The sequence below is a fragment of the Canis lupus genome, chromosome 18, assembly GCF_048164855.1.
Source record: "Canis lupus baileyi chromosome 18, mCanLup2.hap1, whole genome shotgun sequence".
In the NCBI taxonomy this organism is placed as follows: domain Eukaryota; kingdom Metazoa; phylum Chordata; class Mammalia; order Carnivora; family Canidae; genus Canis; species Canis lupus.
The window spans coordinates 4,974,574-4,995,433 of NC_132855.1; the positions used below are offsets into that span (position 1 = coordinate 4,974,574).

The 20,860-nt window shown below is 37.5% G+C and overlaps 1 protein-coding gene across 18 annotated transcripts in view; it reads right to left on the reverse strand.

Annotated features, from left to right (window-relative positions):
• The window catches only part of ST7 (suppression of tumorigenicity 7), a 241,685-nt gene that overhangs the window by 80,067 nt on the left and 140,758 nt on the right, over nucleotides 1–20,860 (reverse strand). For 12 of the 18 annotated variants that reach the window (XR_012010577.1, XM_072783323.1, XM_072783324.1 and 9 more), the window contains 6 exons: nucleotides 16,770–16,824; nucleotides 16,000–16,115; nucleotides 14,421–14,496; nucleotides 12,192–12,260; nucleotides 10,100–10,254; nucleotides 7,743–7,840 (listed from right to left, as the gene is read on the reverse strand). Coding sequence is in view for 17 of the 18 variants with exons in the window: in XM_072783323.1 (XP_072639424.1) it covers nucleotides 7,743–7,840; nucleotides 10,100–10,254; nucleotides 12,192–12,260; nucleotides 14,421–14,496; nucleotides 16,000–16,115; nucleotides 16,770–16,824 (569 nt within the window). In the remaining variant the exon portion in view is untranslated. The remainder of the gene's footprint in view (nucleotides 1–7,742; nucleotides 7,841–10,099; nucleotides 10,255–12,191; nucleotides 12,261–14,420; nucleotides 14,497–15,999; nucleotides 16,116–16,769; nucleotides 16,825–20,860) is intronic. The other 6 variants (XM_072783327.1, XM_072783326.1, XM_072783337.1 and 3 more) reach the window with 1 other exon arrangement.

A 20,860-nucleotide genomic window follows, 5' to 3' on the forward strand; every position in this document is an offset into this window, starting at 1 on the left:
GCATACTCCTGCCTCACAGCCTTGGAGCATACATTACATGACTAAATTCTGCACCTCCTTCGGTCTTTGGTAAAATGTCATCTTTTTAAATAGGATGCTCGCTGTGCAAAATGACACATACCAGATCCTATCGAACCTGGGACTTCCATGGCCTCCTTATTCTCTGCCCGCTAGCTTTCCTAATCCTCCTTTTCCTACTTTGCTTTGTTTTTCCCAGAATTTATCAATTTTTTAAATATTACAAAAATATACAATTACTGTGGGTCTTTTTGTGTTTTTTTTTTGTTTGTTTGTTTTTTGTCTCTTCTCCCTGCTAGAATGTTAACTGCATAAGGTCAGGGGTCTTTGTTTTTTCACTAATTATACACCTGGCATGAAATGAAATTTAATACATTTTCATTGAATGAATCAAAGGATGAATGGTTCGGTGCAATCTGGGTATCACAAGAATAAACCAGGTCTGTAGGGTAAAAAAGAAAGAGAGAAGATGTGGAACCAGATGTCTATCCGGTGGGCATGAATGGAGCCACTGAATAGAACCAGGATTGAGTACGGGGAAGGTGAAATGCAGAAGAGCAGGACTCCAAGAGAACTGGTTATAGACATAGCTATAAAGCAGAAGCAGAAGATCAATGCCTGGGAAAGGAGGTCAAGAAGAGGAGTTTGGAGGAGGGACGCTAAATCAATCTCCCGGAGGACAGGCCCTGACATGCCTAGAACTGCTCATGGGCCAGCCATATATATCGAAGGTTTCACTCAGCAGTAAATACTACTCACTACCTCAAAAAATCTGGACCCAGCATATGAAAAAGCCTGAGAGTGACAGTTAATGTATCAGTCATGTATTTATTATGTCCAAGTAAGACTTCCGTGTAAATGATAAGAGCTAATGGTAAATAAAATAACACTATTTCTTTTTTTTTTTTTTTTAAGATTTTATTTATTTATTCATGAGACACAGAGAGAGAGAGAGAGAGAGAGGCAGAGACACAGGCAGAGGGAGAAGCAGGCTCCATGCAGGGAGCCTGACGTGGGACTCGATCCCGGGTCTCCAGGATCACGCCGTGGGCTGAAAGTGGCGCTAAACCGCTGAGCCACCCGGGCTGCCCCAAATAACACTATTTCTAAACAATTCTCATCTGCGTCGGGGACTAGTTACCATCTGCGCTTCATAGAGTGAATACAGAATACAATGCTGATAAAACCATGGTTCATCCTTACTGATGCAAGTAGGGAAATCAATAATTAATAAAGCCATTTTTGCTCTTAAACACTTTTCCTTTCTATGTAAATCACTAATTGCCAATTATTTACTAAATAAGTCATCTTAGATAACGTTTCAGGCCAATCCAGAAAAACAAGTCATGATAGAAAGCAAGGGTTCATGTAAAGTCTAACTTTGAAGATCAATGAGTTTTTATTTACAGCATTTGCTTTCAAGATTCATTTCTTTCTTTATTTGTAAGTTCAGCAAAGACAGAATCTAGAAACATGCCAACAATCACCACAGGAACACTCACTAGGAATGAACGTATTTCATTGTACAATTTGTTTTTAGTTCAATGATTTATCTGGTTCTCTTAAGAGCCTGAAAGCAACTGTGCTCAACCTGGTTGCCTGAAGGTATTAAAATACTGCTCTTCCCATGCCCCGCCCCCACATAATGGTACTTTACTTCTTTCAACAATCAACTGACCATCTTCTAAATTTATTCATCAGCCAAGTTATCCACAGTAACTCATGACACTTTTAAGGGGGAAAAAAAAAAGAGGGATATTGATAGAGGGAAATAATGTCTTGCTGAATAGAAAGATAAAAGAAAGGAATAAAACTAGAATTTAAGATTGAGGAAAATGATAAAAGAGAATAGAAATTAACTCCCAAAATACTCATTTAAAGTCTTCCTCCTAGAAAGTTTTTTCCAAAAAATTGTTTTATGCAATAAAAACAGAATTTCTGTTACAGAATATTCCCTAAAATGAGATTTTAAAACAACTTGGGAATGGCATAGTAGTTCTCTTTTACAAATCACTGATTTTATGAAGGTTTTTCTTCATGATCATAAGTAGGCAAAAATGCAAATCGACAGTCCTTAATGCTCCAAAGGCTCTGATTAGTCCCAGAGGTGTATATTTTCTAAAGTATGCTTTCAACAGAAGTGCTACTCTTCACAAATCATCTAAAGGGCATCCTCTTACTATTAGTGCTGTTAAATTAATCCTCAAAAGTCAATTGCTCCCACCATAGGATACCACTAATGACCTAAAAGGGATATATAATGAACATCTATAATAATTCTCTAAATATAACTCACTTTAATTTACATTAATTTAAAAATAATGTTACTTCCCTAGGGAATGTATATGCATAGTAATAAACAAGTCACAGGTTTGTTTTAAGCTCAAATTTTAGGTAGGTGGATTTTTTTTCTTTGATATCCACATTTCTACCCTATTTTTAGAGAGAATGAAAATATATACAGAATACCTATATTTTGCTTTTATAGAATATGACCTGGTATTGTGGATGGCACTATGTCCTCCCAAAAGAAATTTTGAAGTCCTAACCCCTGGATTCTGTGAATGTGACTTTATTCGGAAACAGGGTCTTTGTGGATGTAACAAATTAAGGTGAGGTCATATATCCAATTCTAAATCCAACATGAGTGGTGTCCTTACAAGAAGATGGAAATTTGACCACAAAGACACAGATAAACAGCAAGAAAGAATGCCACGTGAAGACAGAGGCAGAGATTGGAGTGATATGCCTACACGTCAAGGAACGCCAAGGATTGGCAAGAACGGACTCTTTCCTAGAGCCTTTACAGGGAGTATGGCCCCGCCCACACCTTGGTTTCAGACTTTCTGGTCTTCATGACTGTGAGAGAATACACTTCTGTTCTTTAAGCCACCAAGTTTGGGGTACTTTCCTATGGATTGTGACACTCTAGGAGAACGAAGAGAAGCCTGGTCTCCTAAAAAGCAAGTAAATAAAATGTTTCAAGAAGGTTGTGATGATCTGTGTCAAATGAGAGGCCAACCTATTGAAAGAGGCAGTGCTGCAGAAAGAGTGAAAGAAGAATGAGGGAGAATGACACAGAGATCTGCAGAAAACTACAAAAGAGCGGGGAAACAGGTGATAAAGTCTGAGGGCCTATGGTCGATTGTCAAAGGAGCTGTGGATTTTAGGGAAGAGAGGCAAAAAGTGGTGTGGAAGCATGCACAAGGGGCAAGGAAGGTCACTACCCCACCTCAGGCCCTCATGTTCTCCCCCTCTCTCTCCTCACTCCAACCACAATCCCACCGAAATCTTCAAGTTCATTTACTCTTCATGCCCTGGAGTATCTCTTTGGGTAATCCCATCTAAGACATACAGCCTCCCAAACCAGCCTGGTCCCAGGAACTGATCAATTCTAGGGATGCTTTAGAATGATGTGCTCGGGACGCCTGGATGGCTCAGTGGTTGAGCGTCTGCCTTTGGCCCAGGGCGTGATCCTGGTCCCGGAATCGAGTCCCACACGTCGGGCTCCCGATGGGGAGCCTGCTTCTCCCTCTGCCTCTCTCTCTCTCTCTCTGTGTCTCTCGTGAATAAATAAATAAAATCTTAAAAGACAAAAACAAAAACACTGTGCTCACAGTAGTAGGAGCTCAGACTACCAACAGTAAGACTGAATAAAAACCCAATGTCTGCCCCAAAACAGATACACTCGCTTTAGGATTCTCCGAGTCAGTGGTTTTTAACAGGAATGATTTTGCCCCCCAGGAGATATCTAGGGATATTTTTAGTTGTCACACTGGAGAGTAACAAGGGGGCAGGTTGCTATGGTATCTGGTGGGTAGAGGCCAGGCATGCTGCTAAATACCCTACAAGGCACAGAATATCCACAACAAAGACTTACAGGCCTAAAATGTCAATCGAACAAAGACTGAGAAGCCCTACTCTAGACCAAATGACCTGGAGCAAGAGGAGCTCTTAGGTTCTTTCCTATGGGCAAGCAATCCCATCCGTGCCAGTTTCTCTACGATAGTTCTGACAGGGTATGGCTAAGGGGCCAAACAGTCAGCCTTATGAATTCCATTCCAAATCTACTCAAATAGGGCCAGGAAAACTAGGGGGGTGGTGTGGGGGGGGACAGCAACAAAAGTTGAGGTTAGCTAAAAAGTAAAAAGTTAAAAAGAAAGAAGAAATTGTGTCCTATATCAAATGTTAAAGAGGCAAGATTAAAATTAGAACAAAAAGACTTTTCTTTAAACTTAAAAAAGCAGAAAATGCAACTCTTTTCATTTTGAATAATAAATAATACCATATAGTAAAATTCAAAAGCCAGCATGCTCTCTGGCAGCTCTACCCACTGCCAAAAACATTCCTTCAATAAGGTGCTTCCATATTCTTGACTGCAAAAGGAAGCTAATTAGAGTTTTTTTTTTTTTTTTGAGAAAACATCTTGAGACTTCAAAGTAATTAATCTGTTGTTTTTATTTTTTTTATATTAATGTGCTACTTTTAAAATGAGAAGCCATGAATCTTGACATTAAGGAACTTCCGTGTTCTCACTTCATTAATATTTTACTCACAGTATCAATATTTTATTAGATCCATAATCATCTACAGTTGGCCTTCCCAGAATTCCCATTCGTTCTCTTTCAGGCTATCTCACCAATTAACAGTTTCCCTTCCTGAAGGGATTTCCAGGGAATTGTTTTTGAAGAGTCTACTTTCTACAGGGAAGGCATTCTGACTCTACCATTTCTGGTTCCACCTTAAAATCCGCTCCAGGAAGGTTTCAACCAATGCACAGAGGGTGGGACTACTGTGTCTTAAGGAGAAATTAGATCCTCCTGCCTTAATGCTTCATCAGCAAGGCTGCCTGGAATCCAGCGTGTGTTTTATCAGGGGAAACCTTTGCAGCAAGATGGTTTATGTGCATATTATTAAGGCAGTAAACCCCCACTGAAGTTCCCATTTATGTGTGACCCCTGACCTGAGAAGAGTCAGGTCTGACCATCAATTGTCTCCCACCAGGTTGAAACCAGATGCAGCTTCAATAGACAGAGAGGTCCTCAACCTCCGCTCCTCCGTTCAGGTGCCAGGAGTTTGTAAAGAAAAGAGCACTATGAATATTTCTCTTAGAAACACATCTACACAATGTCCCACAGTGTCCCTCCCAGGACTGGTACAAGAGTAGGGCCCATACCTACTGGATGCTCTATACACCCAGTCAAAAGGCAACATGTATTGGTATTCCAGTAACACAACAGATTTTTTTTTAAGGAAAGTAGCCCAAGAAATACATATATAAATACAGATACACATGTACATATATCTGTGTGTGTGTACAGAGAGAAAAAGAGATTGCTTGACTTACTGTTAGATAAATTCAAGAAAAAAAATCAGAAATATCTCAAAATGCCCATCAGGGGAATGGTCAAGCAAATTACATCATACTTACATAATGGAGGAAAAAATAGGGGAAAAAAAATGTAAGCCTGTCTATCATATGCTAAGTGTGTTCATATTATTTTATTTCATTCTCCTCATTTTTCCATCAATTACCCTTTTAGGTAAGAGTCACTAACCACAATTTACAAAAGACAAATGAAAAGCCCGTAAAAGAAGACAGTTGCCCTGGGTCACAGAGCTAGTAAAGAGCAAAGCTGAGACTCACATCTAAGTTTTCTTACTCTCTGCCCAGCGCTTATTCTTACTCTCTGCATCCCAGATTTTTCTCCCAAGATCTATATTTGGACTAAGTCAAATAAATGGAATTGTAAATATAAAATAATGTTAAAGGACAGCCAGGATGGCTCAGTGGTTTAGCGCCGCCTCCGGCCCAGGGTGTGATCCTGGAGACCCGGGATCGAGTCCCACGTCGGGCTTCCTGTGTGGAGCCTGCTTCTCCCTCTGCCTATGTCTCTGCCTCTCTCTGTGTGTCTCTCATGAATAAATGAATAAATAAATAAATAAATAAAATCTTTTAAAAATAAAATAAAATAGTGTTAAAAAAAAGTCAAACCATAGCTTAGCTGTATGGGTTTTAATCATGTGAAACCGTATATGCACATACTACAACTGATGACCATCGGAATGAGACTGACAGAAAAAACTGGAATTAAAATCACCCCAATTCGCTTCTCCTATGAAATTGCTTCAGCATATAATAAAGAAAATCACCAATATCTGCTCCTCCGTGCATGCCCGTCCCAAGCTAAACCAAGGTTAAGATGAGGCGGTAAATTTAAAACGCCTTGTTAGAAGGCTGAATGTGGCTGGGCCAGTTTAAGATAAATATCCCATCCTTCATAAAATTTTCAACTCTTTCAGAGACAAAGAAACTGGTCGATTTTTTACACTAGGTCAAAAGATGAAATTTCTCTGCAACTTAAAAAGCTTTGAGAGCAAGTTCATGTCTCTACAGAACTCTCCTTTTATAAAAATTAGCACTTATACTATATAACAAACATTCTTTAAATTCTTCCTCCAACCAAAAGAACTTAATCCTGGGACAACCCCTTTGCAGTGGCTTTGCCCATGAAGCATCTATCACCTTCAGTCAAACAGAATTATCTTGAAATCTCCCTCCTCTTGTTCCTCTCCTCGGGTTTGGGGGGTATCATGCTGCTTTATGGAGGAGCCAGACCCAGGCACAGATCCCACTCGACCTCCACATTACGCTGTAAGTTGCAGAAATAACTAGGGGTGGGCCTGGAGTGCAGCCGCCCCATGCCAGAGCAACTGGGAATTTATATGAATAACTGCCCTTCCAGGGATAAACTGACAAAAGGCTCACTAGGTTTACACAGTCCTGTTCTCAAACCCAAAAGCTGAGAACTGGGCAAGATGCCACTTTTATCTTGCCCCTTGGTTCTTTCAATTTTATAAGAGGAGGTTACCTGTGTCTCCTGACTTTGGGAAGACAGTAGATGCATGAAATGTTGGCAAAAGTTTTCTGAAATTGTTTTTAAAAAGAAAATGGTTTATAAATACAATTCCCATTGGTGTCCTTTCTTTATGAAAAAATAAGAAATATTTTAGGAAATGTGGAAGTCAAAGTTCCTCTATCGGTTTGCCTAAAAACCACCGTTTTATCGAGTAATAACCTCCCTTAGTTCCCTTTCATTTTAAAACTCTTAGCTATTTCCTCTCTTCTTCTGTTGACTACTACTAATAAAATATCCTGATTCAAGAATCTAGGAAAATGCTTGAAATGACTTCAATCAGATTAGATCATACTATTATTAAACTTGAGGGGAGCAATTAGATCCACAGTTTATTCAAATCTTCCTAACACCATACACACACAAAAAGTCAGTTAGCTAAAATGGCTGATGTCATTCTTGGCTTCTGGCTACAGCTCCAGAGGTTTTATTACAAGGACATGTACTGACACTTCCTTAAATATGCCAGTCACTCTATGGAAAGCTCTGCATATATTATCTCATTTAATCTTCACGACAATCCTAAGCAGTCATTATTTTTGTTATTAATATTGTTACTGTTAAAGTTCTCACTATCTATTCCCATTTTATAGATGAGGAAGCAGGCGCAGAGCAGTGAGTCACTTGCCCAACCAAGATCACTCATCTAATACACTGGGAGCTAGAGCTGAATCCCAGACTGGCCGCTCCAGCACCCACAGGACCACTGCACCATCACTGGTGCTCTCTGCTAAAGGCTATTCAGTCAGCTCCTCCTCTCTAAGTCAGGTGCATTGCTACTGTTCCCAAACACAAATTCAAACTCACATCTCTCATCATTTTCACTGCTTCCCTGGTCCTCCCGAGTCTTCTGGCACACATTGCTAGCCTTCTTTTGATGTAGACCAAGACATTGGTATCTCGTCCTGAAGAAGGAAATATAAAATACCAAAATTTAAAAATACAAAAGCTTTCAGTTGAGTAGCAAGAAAAAATACAAAGGTCCATTTGCCATGCCCTTAAAGGAAAACCTCAGAGAGAACAGAGTGCTCCTCTGGCTTTTTCTTAGTGCCAGGAGCACTGACAGTAACTGTGCTAATAGTAAAATGCATACAGTGTAGTCAAGGTGCTTAGATTTCCAAAGGTCAATTCACATGACTGATTACCTAATCCATGCCTTTGAATCAGGATGTTGAATATTTGATAAATAAAATCATCTGCCACAAAGTGCTGGGAAAATGAACATACCCACAATGAATGTGGTTTATAAGCAAGAATTCCATATTCTTCAAATCTGCATGCTTTTGGTGGAGATGCAAAGAGGTGAATCTCAGGTTGCATCTTGATGAACTATTTTTTTTCCTTCTTGACATTAAAGTCTGGAGAAGCCTCATCTTGAACTTCTGTTTTATATTATTCTTCCTCTAACACCAGTGACATCATAATCATCTCCAGGTCCCCGAAGCAGTGTATTTTAGATGGCAATATAACACATTCCAGATATGACAATAGAGTACGCAACAAAATGAAAACTACCCTAGTGTTAGAGAAAGCACTGACAAGCTAACTGGTTATAATAATAGTCACTAAAATGGCTCTTAAAAAGTACATTAACGACTTCTCATCTTAATCTTTTATTTAATTATGTGTCTTTTTGGATAGGTTTCTAGACCAGTGAGAACATGCATGCATTTAATCCTCAATAAAATTACCATGTTTTAGAAAAATATGACACACCTGTTATAGATTAAGTACATGTATAATATGCAGCTATTAAAAGATGTTAAGACCCAAGTCCTAACATTTCAAGTTTTAAACAATGAGAACAAGATGTGTGCTGAAAATCTGCCAAGTGCCTACAAATTATTTTAAAGATGTGATTATATTTTTTGGATCGATTTAGGCAATAGGTTGAAAGGATTTAATTTACAGAAGAAAAGAAATAAAGAAAATTTCTAAGGTTATAGATAATGTAATTTTATGTGTTAATTCTCATTTAGTTCACAAAATAGATATTACTATACAATGCCTACAAAATTCATTTTAAAAAAAAAAAAGGCAAGATACAGATGTGATTAGAGACTTGATTAACATACATACTGCAGAATGCAAATAAAACTCATGTATTATTATGTTGTGTGGGCATACTCATGTATATACACAAAGATCAAGGATCTCACTTGATCTTTCCTAAGGACTAATGCACTCAGTCTCTGCACCAAATCCAAGTTTAGCACTAAAATTCAATTTTATAATCTCAAATACGAAGGAGATGTAGTCCTACTCTCCAAGATGCAGGTGGGAAAAATGAGGTGAGAAATTCTACCCGAAGGAAACAACCTGAAGTCTGAATGGACAATGGAAGGATTATTACATTTCTACTTTAGACAATCAAAAATCTGACAAGTCAGAGGCTCCAGGTATTCCAGAAATGATTTTGTTGTCTTGTTTTTATACCCTTCCCCCCAAAATATCAACTGATCCTCTGTTTACTAAAGTGAAAGACCTCATTTTAAACAGGAATTTTAAATAAAAGCGGTCACTATTTTTAATATAAAAAGGATAAATAACTAGGAACTCAGCTTTTTTAATCTCTGGAAACCAATACAAATGAGCTAAATACTGAGATAATCACCAATAACTGTGATTTTCTTAGTTGTCCTATTTAAACCCATGCTGCAGAAGACTTGGAAGAGAAAATCTCTGATTACATTAACACGAATTTAAGTCCTGTTTCCCAAGTAGGCCTTATCTAACTTATGAGGCAGAGAAATAACTAATAAACAGAAATACATAAGAATTCTGAGGAGAAAAAAGGTTACCATCAAAGCTTATTACCATTTATTTCTGGAGTTAAGAATCTAAAGACTAGGAAAGAGAATCTGAAAATGAATGTGAACAGTAATGAAGCTATAAATTAATTATGCAATGTGCTCTTATGGGAAGGAAAAAAATTAATAGAAAGGAAAAAGGAAGAAAAGAAAAAGAAAGAAAGAAAGAAAGAAAGAAAGAAAGAAAGAAAGAAAGGAGAAAGAAAAAGAGAAAGAAAAAGAAAAAAAAGAAAGAAAAACTAGTATTTACTCTCATCTATGAGAATCACATTTTGAACTGGCCTGAACCTCTCGTTCCGATTAATCATGTCACAGTCTGACCCCCCCAACACGTCAGCCTGGAGAAAGCCTTACTATGTTGGGCTTCGTACTGGGACCCGTGATGCTGTAGCTGCTGTGAACGCCGATAACAGCCGTCTCCAGCCTTCAGGGCCTGCTTGAACAGCTTTTCTGCTTCAGCAATGGTCGTTGCTTCCTCTTCAGCCAAGAGAATATAAGCAGTCGCACACCTGTCCATTCAGATAATAGCCACCATCAATTACAAATCCAAGGACACTGTAGCAGCTGTAGGAGTGCATGCAGAAGGGCAAGGAGTTATGCCAAAACATGCAGAGTGGCCAACTGGTTCATGCACCCCTGGTTTGTAGTTGTTGACACAAAAATAATGACACAAAAGAAATGTCTCTATTTTAGCTTGAAAGGTAGGATGTGTAGTGTTAGGAACGTGGGGCTCACAAGGGGACTCTGCCCCTTATTAGTGTATCACTTTGGGCAAGTTATTACTCTGCCTCCCTGCTGGAGCACGACATGGAATCTAACTGTTCACAGTGTTGTTGCGAAGGTTAAGTAAGGTGATGCATGTGAAGTGCTTAGTACAGTAGCTGGCACGGGGTCCACACTCAGTAAGCGTCAACTGACGCAGGCAATGACAATAGCTGTTGTGGAAGATCTCCTTCCAGCTCTCAAGGTTTGAGAGCCTACAGAAAGTTTCCTTCTATTTACTAAACACGAATTCTTTCCAGTCTAAAGATTTCTTCAGAATGATAAGTTCATTAAATCAGATCAGTTACTCATTAAAAAAAAAAACAAAAACAAAAAAAAACCAGCGCTTCACCATCTCATTATAGTCAGCACTGATTTTCTGGTCAGAGAACACTAGAAGAACCTACAGGTAATGTTATTTCTGCAGAGCTCAAAATCTGATTCCGCCTCAGCAGTGAACAAGAGTTCATCCATCTCACGCCTTTAACAGTAAGAGCTACCACCTGTTGCTTAGTAGACGGTAAGCACTGTACCAGGCACTTAACATATATCGTCTCATTTAATCCTTTCAACAACCTCTAAGGTAGGAAGCCAGAAAGGATAAGCAGTTAACTAACAAACAAGGGGAACTCTTGGAAATCTCAACCTTCCCAATCATATCATAACAACCCAACCGCCAAAGAAAGGGAATGTAACAGGAAACGGTGAGGCCGGGGCAGACCATACAGGTCCCGATCTGCACGGATCCCTTTGCTTCCCTTCTTCTCCACCACCTCTCTTGTGGTCATTTCCCTACTTATCAGAATCTCCATCAGACCACAAGAGAGAAAATAAACAGAGAGTGAAACCAAATGTTACTTTTACTGCTCATAAACTACGGCAGCCCAGCTAGAAAAGGAGGCTGAACTTACAGCTAATGGGAGGTTTGGGGTTACCAGTCAATCTTAGCCTTGAGGAGGGGTCTTGTCAATTCTTTAGTCAATCCCTCTAATTTCATGCAGGACTGATCAATGGGGCTTTAAACATAATGTAGTGCTGTAGGGAGAAACAATGCCCAGAAAAATGCTGTAAAACCAATTACTATGGAGGGCAGCAGATATATGGCTCAGAAAGAACAATCATGATGCAGAAACTGCCCAGCGATTCACTGGAGAAAACTGGGACAGGCATCAGGAAGCAACATTTAAGGCTTCAGATGCTGACATATAAATATGGGTCAAGGGTAATGAAGTGAAAATTGAGACTATAATACTGAGTGGTAGATATAGTATCAGAGGAATTAGCTGTAAGATTATAGTCAGTGGGCTGGGAATTCAAGACAGGTTAGGGCAAGTTGCTTGCTTTATTTATTTATATTTCAAACAGTATTCTTAGGAGGAGAGGCAGAGTAGCACTACTAGCCAAGAAAACATATATCTATGTGGAAAGTCATGAGTCTGGGGTAGAAACATGCTAAGAGCTTGTGAGTGAAGGAGAAAGGAAAGAGCAATAGAAGTGCTAATGGTTGGGGAGTACAGAACGACTGCTCAGCTCGATGGAAGATATAGATGATGCATCCTTGTCACAACACAGTACACATACAGAAGCAAGAAAGTATGGTGATGGGGGTGTCAACCATCCAGATATCTGCTAGAAGAAGTCTCATTTGGTTAGAAGTAGGGCACCCGACAGGTTCTTGACTTACTTTGGTAACAATTTTATCTCCCAGATGGTAGAGGAAGCAATTAGGGGAACTTCAACTCTGGACCTAATTCTGACCAAGAAGAAAAAAATAGTTGGTGAAATGGAAATTGATAGGAACATTCAGAGAGAGTTACTATGTCATTTTGGAGTTCAGGGTAATCAAAGAGGGTAAGGTGGACTTTCAAAAACTTCAAAGAAAAGAGGTATGATTCAATGGCATGAGACTCCGAAGGAAAAAAAAAATGGTGTAAGAGGGTTGGGCAGCTTCCAAATGTCCAGCTGTAACCGTAGTCACAAATGAGCCTCTCAGGAAGAAAAGAGGGGTGACAATAGAGTAACCAATACGGCTGCACAGAGATCTCTCACAAGGTCAGATTTTTAAAGGACATGTAAAAAAAGATGGAAAGAAGGCATGTAATGAAGGACTACAAGAGAGTGGAATGAGCTAGTAAGAGTAATGTCAGGAGAGCTAAAACTCCAAATTAGCTGAGGCTTGCAAAGCAAAATAAAGACAAAACAACATGCCAGAGACAACCATCTATTCCCCGTTTTTAAATTATGTTTAAAGCCCTATTACCACCCCCATTTCTCTACGACCATGGCAAAAATAAATAAGCAAAAAAGACAAACAACACAACAACCACATCAAAACAAGAAAAGTTTATAGTTAGTAGCAGCAGATAATAGAGAGAAAGCAAAACTCTCTAACTCCTATATTTTTCTCTGGCTTCTCTATCAAGGAGCATGATGGTCAGGCTGGAAAAGGGAGAAGAAATTAAACTCTAATGTGGGTACAAAGATGTAAGATAGCAAATAACTGATCTATTTTAAATGAAATACTGTGCTGGGATGGGCAAATCCCAGGAAGCCAACAGACCCCATAGGCAGGCCATGGAAGTGCTCTCTGTGGATAGTTAAGGAATCACAAAGAATGGACAGGTGCTAGAAGAATGAGATGACAAATGCAATAAAAATGTTCAAAAAGGGAAGAAGGGAGACTTCCCAAACTACAGAACAGTGACTGGGAAAGATATTCTAATGGATTATTAAAGGGATGGGCTCCAAGCATTTTTAAAAGAGAGTCGTGAACACTAGAAGCTAGCTTCAATCCAATAAGAATAAATAAATCAGGTTGTGCTAGCTTAATTTACTTTAAAGAATTTTGCTGCACAGTAAAGATCCACAGCTACAACTGGCATTCTTAAGATCAAAATGCAGAAATATGAGCTGAATACAGTGCAACTTGGGTGGCTTAGTAATTGGTTGAACAATACCGAAGGATGAGGAGTCATGAAGACATGAACCTGGAGGATAGTTTGTATGTCACGTCACAGGGCTCTATCCCTGATCCTGACATGTTTATCAGAAACATGGATGACACACAGAAGGCAGGCATATCAAATTTGTAGATGACAAGAAACTGGAAAATAAATATGTTGTATGGACAGAATCAGAAACCAAATAGATCAACAGGTTACAATGGCAGGATTTCCAACTCTCGAGTGAATCTTGTTTCTAAGACCTCCGAAGAAGATTCTGTAACCTTCTTCAAAAAAAAAATCATAAAATAGTTTAACAATGACCATTTGGCAGGGAGAGTGTCGAGGTGATTCAAGCACCAGATGGGTGGTTGAGCTAAATGACCTTTAAGGTCTCTGCCAACCCTGAGATTTTATGACTCCAGTTTTAAGAACCTTTCCCATTTTCTGAGATCTCCAGAAGATATTTCTCAGGCTTCCTTGGTAACCCAAAGCATGTTTGACAACACTAAAGGCAGCATTTCTTCTTATCTTTGTCTTGATCTTGAAATACTTTTAAAGTGTAATTTTTTTCACCTTGTGTTTTTGTTATCTTTTCCCCAGTAGCTCTACCTAAAAACTGTGATGGCACAGAGGAGCATTCTACATCTGAAAAAAAGTCTCCCCATCAATATGTTTTAGATATGTCAAGAACCGTATTTGTTTTAGGTTTTTACAGTATCCCACAGGTAGTCCTTAAAGGGCTAGCTAGCCCTTGGAGGCTGTTTAAGTTAGGGTCATAACAAAGCCACTAAACTGCTCTCTAAGAGGACTAAACCCACCATCAAAAAAATTTTTTTGACAAATTAATAACCCCCTCCAAACAATTCTCAAGTCCAAATGCATAATTTCATGTAAGTATCCCATCCATGAATACATTCCGCAAAGGATAAGGTTTTCTTTTTTAAAAGCAAGAGTTTCCCCCCACTTACTCATTTATCTCTAAGGCTTCATGAGCTGCAGAAATCCTAGCTTGGGGGTTTCTCTCTCTCCAGGCTTTCTGCATTACTGTTTTAGAAAAAGAGAAAAAAGCAAGTCCATCAATACACATAATTTGGAAGACTCAACACAGGACAATAGTTAAATAAATAGCTTTCAGCCTGAATACAAGACAGTATTTCACTTACTAAGATCAGCCCAAATCTCCAAAGTCACACAAATACTCTCTAATTTGCTATTCTCGTCGTGTCCTTCAGTTGATGATATCAAACCCTTCTTGCGCTCATAAAATTACAGATCTAAATCTTATAGGTTAATCTGTGGTCTATAATTTCAGAGATTTAATCTTGATTAAGATTTTTTTTTTTTACTGAAGTACTAGTTGATTCACAATGTTACAGTAGTTTCAAGTGTAACATAGTGATTCTCCAAGTCTATATGTTACGCTATGCTCATCACACTGCTTATGGTTTCTTAATCAAGAAAGGAAAAGATATTCTAAGACAGATTTAATATCTCTTTTGCTCATTAGTGTCATTTGTTGTTAAGACACATATATTATTTTACCTCTTTTGAGATGAGATTGCTAATAATCTCTTCCTTCTACTTAGACACAACATAATTTCTATTGCTTATTTTCTCAAACTCTATAGGCTCTGGGTATTAGGACATTTTAAAACCATTTGAAGAATTAGGAGTTGGGTCAGAAAAAAAGTGCTTTGGCCTTTTGCTTAGTATGTCTGTTTCCAAAGTTTGCAGCAAACAGTTTTTATACACACACACACACACACACACACACAGTGGAAAGGTCAATGTCTGGAATATTTATTGGACTATGATGTTCCACCATGGCAAAGAGTACCTTTAAAAAAAAAAAAGTGACAGTCTTCATATTTGTTTTATATATATGTATATATTTGTTTTATATATATATATATATATATATATATATCTTCTTAGTTTCTTAGGTGTATGTACATATACCTCTTTTTAAAGATTTTTTTCATCTATTTATTTTAGGTCTGATAATTTAAAAAATATGAGTGGAATTATTTGTATCTCAAACAATGTGAAATGTATGCCAAACAAAAGCCTTTTCTAGGATGGAAAACAAATATGGATTCCAACAGCTAAAGCCATTCTTCCACTCAATGCTAGTGAACCTATAAATAGGCATACAAATCACTACAATATATTCATTTATCATTTACATTCACTGAATCCCAATTTCTAATTACAGTATCATCAGAGAGACATGACCCTTCATCCTACCTCAAGCAAGGATTCAATTATCTTCATATAAGATTGATATTTGTTGAAAATGTAAATCCAATGTCAGTATATTTTTCTAAACAGTATTTTAAATTTTAAAAAGAAGACTCATTTCTACATTGATACTTCATTGTGATAAATCCTTTATTTAAGTGTCATAATTCTGGGTTCTATTAGTCAATCTCCAATTTGATATTTTACACATTTGTTTTTATACAGCAGATATTCTAAAAGTAGTAATCTTAGTACTTAAACCAAAAAGCCCTCCCACTCAGCAACTATCTAAAAGATTGTCCATACTTGCATCTGCAGGACGCAGGTGGTCTGAGTCACAAGTAAAGAATGTCTGGTGGTCTTGGGCAGAGAGATTCATGTCATAGTAAGTCAAAGGCTCTCGTCCTGTCACCCAAGTATACCTGGTAAAGGGGAAATAGATGGTCAGACACTCTGGGAGAAGAAAGCAAGAGCTACAAAATATTAAGCTGCATAGGAGTTGAACTATAAAACATCAACTGAAACACTAAGGCAGTTTTGCCAACGAATGAACAAAGTTTTTTGTTAATAATCATCCTGTTCTCCCTTTAGGAAGTATATCAGCAGAAAAGAAGGAAACATTTTCCTTTATTTTTTTGTCTAAAAATTTTACTAGTACTAACTAATGAAAACTTTCTCTGATTCATATTATAAATAGACATTTCCCAAAAGCCATGAAAATTCTGATATGCCTAATTACTCTGCAAAATTAAATTCCAGTGTAACTTTTGTGACATCTTCATACCCACTTACGTTCTAGATAAGCTTCAAAATATTTTGATTGTGTAATGCATAATGAAAAGAGTAACTGTAAATAGAAAATTTCTAAAAACTACACATTTTTACATATTATCCCAATTCCAATCCCAAAAATATTTATAAAACAGAAAAATCAAAACATGTGAGCACTGTATCAAAAAATAGAAGCACTCCCCAGACTCTTACAATGACCCCTAAGTGAACCAGCAAAAACATTTGCTGCTGTCTTTACTCTCTGAACTAGACCCATTTGTTTCCCAAGCTGTCAAAATGCTTACCGATTATATTCAGCACCCCTAAATAAATTTAGTGGATTTCGCCATACTTTGCATTCTGCAACAAAGAGAAATATGAAAATGTTACACATAGTCCAGAGACACTACAAGCTAATTAATTCAGCAAACCACCCTTCCTGGCCATTTGATAAGATAATTTTATTCTCTATCCTCTACATGGGAAGCAACATGGAAAAAACTCTGCGTGGTTAATCAGGAAATAAAGCTCAGGCACCAGGACTTTGGAAAATTTCCCCTAATCTCTCTGGGCCCAAGCTTCCTCATTCGCTAAATCAAGGTACATGCCAAAATCAGCTAGTTCATAACTTCAATAGTCATCAAGAGATCTAAACAGATTCATAACTTCAATAGTCATCAAGAGATCTAAACAGAATCTATGAATTTATTTCTAAAATTACAGGTAGAAGATATAGCTAGAAGTAAAACTATTTTCTATTACTCAAAAAAAAAAATCTTAAAATAACTTCAAAAGTAAACCTAACTTAAGCTCTAGAGTATAATATGCAAGTGCCCTAGATTTTTATTTAGGGTCTATGTTAATAGTGAACTTGTGATAATTCACCAGACTTCTTTTCACATTGCCATAAAGTAGTAATAAGAAAATTAATAAAGTTATTATTTTAGGGAGAAATGCTATGAAAATAAAGTGTTTTAAAGCCTTAACACTGTTTACTTACACAGATACAGATATTAATCATTATACTAACATTATAATTCTAGCATGGACTAATAGACTATACATCTTTCTTATACAAAGACCACAGAAATTTAGAACCACAGGACTTAAAAATGTCAATTATTAATTTTTAAGACTGTCTTATAAGTGTATGACTAATAAGCTACAATTCTTAAACAGCCTATGATTAAGACTTTCTACTGATTCAGAATACATTTCTTTGAATGAATAATGTTTTATTAGAAAATAAAATCAGTTAACAGTACTTAAAATATCTCTCTGTGTGTAGTCAGCCAAAATAACACACCCAAAGACATATACACGCAAAAGTGAGCAATTACTGCAGAAATCAAAAGAACATTAAAGGCCACGGATGATTCATTAAGATTCTCAGTCCTGTTATATGCAACATCCATCCTTCCACCCATCCACCCATCCATTCATCCATCCAATGAGCACAGAGCACTCAATGGAGAAAACAAACAAGTAAATCATCTATTACGATACAGCATGAGATTGAAGAACATAAAACACTAGAGAAACACTGTGTGTAATCTCAATATATTCTTGTTAAAATAGTGAACGAAGGGTATACACATAACAGGAAGACATATTTTTATTTAAAGAAGATAAATTTATCTTTAAAGTAGGGCTGGAGCTCGCCTAAAATTTGCTCAATGTTTATAAACATTGCTTTTCTTAAATAATTACTTTTTTTAAAAGAAATGTAAAGGCCTTTGGAGAGGTCACTAATGAACTCCAGATCATGGCCTGAATCACACCAGTGAGCCAAACAACCATGATCGCTGCCTTTTAGGCTATTATAACTCTTAGGTCCTCATCATTCCAATCATCTTCTCAGAGGATGTCTTTCAAGATCCAAGTGCTCTTCTTCAAAGCTTTATGAATATTGCAAGGTTCGTATTTAGCACATAACAAATATGCACACATATTTATGTATAAAGGATGCTCGTGGCAGCATTATTGGCAATAAAACAGAAGCATTTAGGGATATGCTTCTGCCCTGTTGAATTTTTACCTGAAATCTTAGTAAAAAAGCTTATGGCAAACAATTTGTCTCCAGTGAATACATTACTCTATTTGCCTGGAAGGACAAGCACTGTTCAAGTATCAGTTGACAAATTATAAAGCAAAATGCCTTCAATTAAAATTTTAATTCTATTATATATTGAGACAAATGAAATTGTTTCTAAATAAAAATGACTGCAAAGAGACTTTAGTACGGATACCTAAAGTATTTTTGAGCAGAACCTAAAGATTGAATCTTCAGTTAGGAAGTGCCACAAGGTAGCCAGCAGGGGGTGCCACAAACATTTTGAAATTTTTTATAGCTTGTAACGGGGAACTGAACTTTAAAAAAAAAGTCACTGTTAACATTAGTGTCATACATGTGGTCTGTGTTCAATTTCTTCAACTATCCCTGAAACTTAAAAAAAAAAAAAATGAGGATCTAAGTAACTATAACAGATGTAAAATATTCTGGATGAGAAAAAAATATGTGACATAGGACTACATAAGAAATGTCTTCATTAGCTATATCCTTCAAATGGGGGCAAAACAGAAATAATTTTTTTAAAGAAACAAGTGACTAGAGGTTGAATATGAACCCGTCAAAGTTTTACCTTGAATTACATCATAGCTACGTTAATTTCTTCTTTGCAACTCTGTTTCCTAATCTTACCCTTACTACAAAAACCCTCCCAGTCTGGAATTACTCTAGAGTACATAGCCCATAAATATCAGATTGCCTGATGCTTTTCTGAAAAGGACAGATGTTCTAAGTGCCAAAGGTATTAGAATGTGAAGATTTAAGTCAAGAAGTTAAACTCAGATATCCAGAGGGTAAAAGTCTTTCTACATGAGGTCCAGTTTCTTATCTTATTCGTGTCTTTGAGTAATAAATTCTTTTATTTAAGTCAGAATTAAAATTTTACATCCAAAAGGAAATTTGCCTTTTCCATTAATACCAACAATTTCAGTGCCCTTTAGAGGACCTAAAAGTTGCCAGGGACTCCATCAAGGGCTTGCTGACATTAATATTCAATTAAATATATGCCCCCAGTGCAATAAACTGTCTATGATTCCCTCTGTGGCAGCCCACAGAAGAGTCTCTATCTACAGATGTTGAGAAAAATATTCAGACCTCAGCACGCATGCAAGAATGCAGTTCAAGAGGAAGAGGAGCGGGGATCCCTGGGTGGCTCAGCAGTTTAGAGCCTGCCTTCAGCCCAGGGCCTGATCCTAGAGACCCGGATCGAGTCCCACATCCGGCTCCCTGCATGGGGCCTGCTTCTCCCTCTGCCTGTGTCTCTGCCTCTCTCTCTTCCTCTCTGTGTATTCTCATGAATAAATAAATAAAATCTTTAAAAAAAAAAAAAAAGAGTAAGAGGAGCAATAAATATTGGAATACGACTTGTTTAGTTGCCCAAGTCTGCAGAACAGATACCCCTCTTTGCAGGGGATCTCATAATAGGATGAGTATAAGTTTTTACGTAGGAGACAAAGAACATAAAAAAAAAAAAAATGCTTACTGCTATCAAGGACTTTTAAAATCAAGCTCCAGTCTTGTCTTCAGCCTTTTCTCTCACCATTTCCTACTAAAACTTGCCATCCCAGTAATAGTTATTTCATCCCTTTTGTACTCATCCATTCCTCTAGAATGCCTTCCACACTGCTCACAGGACTGTGTGGTTTAAACATACATAGAATGGCTATTTGCATTAGACCTGGGGCTAGACCCTGGGGGAGGAGGGTCTTATAGCTTTGGAACAAAAATAAAAAGGGCATCCAGCCGAAGAAGCTCTGTAGAAGGAATAATGCACCGACAGAACCACAGATTTCCCTTTGTCACAGTCCTCAAAGAAAAAGAGAAATAATTCTCAGAAAAACCAAGAGGCTCCAAAGTCACAGGGCTTTTATTCACATGGAAGAAAATATTACTCTATGTCCAATTTCTTCAACTCTGAGAACCTTTCTTTCCTAAAATTAAAAATATATATATATTTATATATATCATATATAAATATATATATATGATTATATATATATAATCTTCACTTCCAGGGCCTTAAAATATATGAATTATTCATTCATTCATAGTCCAAGAAGACTTGTTATACTCAAAAGTTACCACCTCTTCCCAGAATCTAAAATCTAATAATGATGGGAATATTATTACAAACAGCTATTAGCCTGATCTTCATTGAGTCTATCAGTTTTTTTTTTTTAAGATTTTATTTATTCATGGGACACAGAATGAGAGGCAGAGACACAGGCAGAGGGAGAAGCAGGCTTCTACAGGGGAGCCAAATGTGGGACTCGATCCCAGGACCCTGGGGATCACGCCCTGAGCCGAAGGCAGATGCTCAACCTCTGA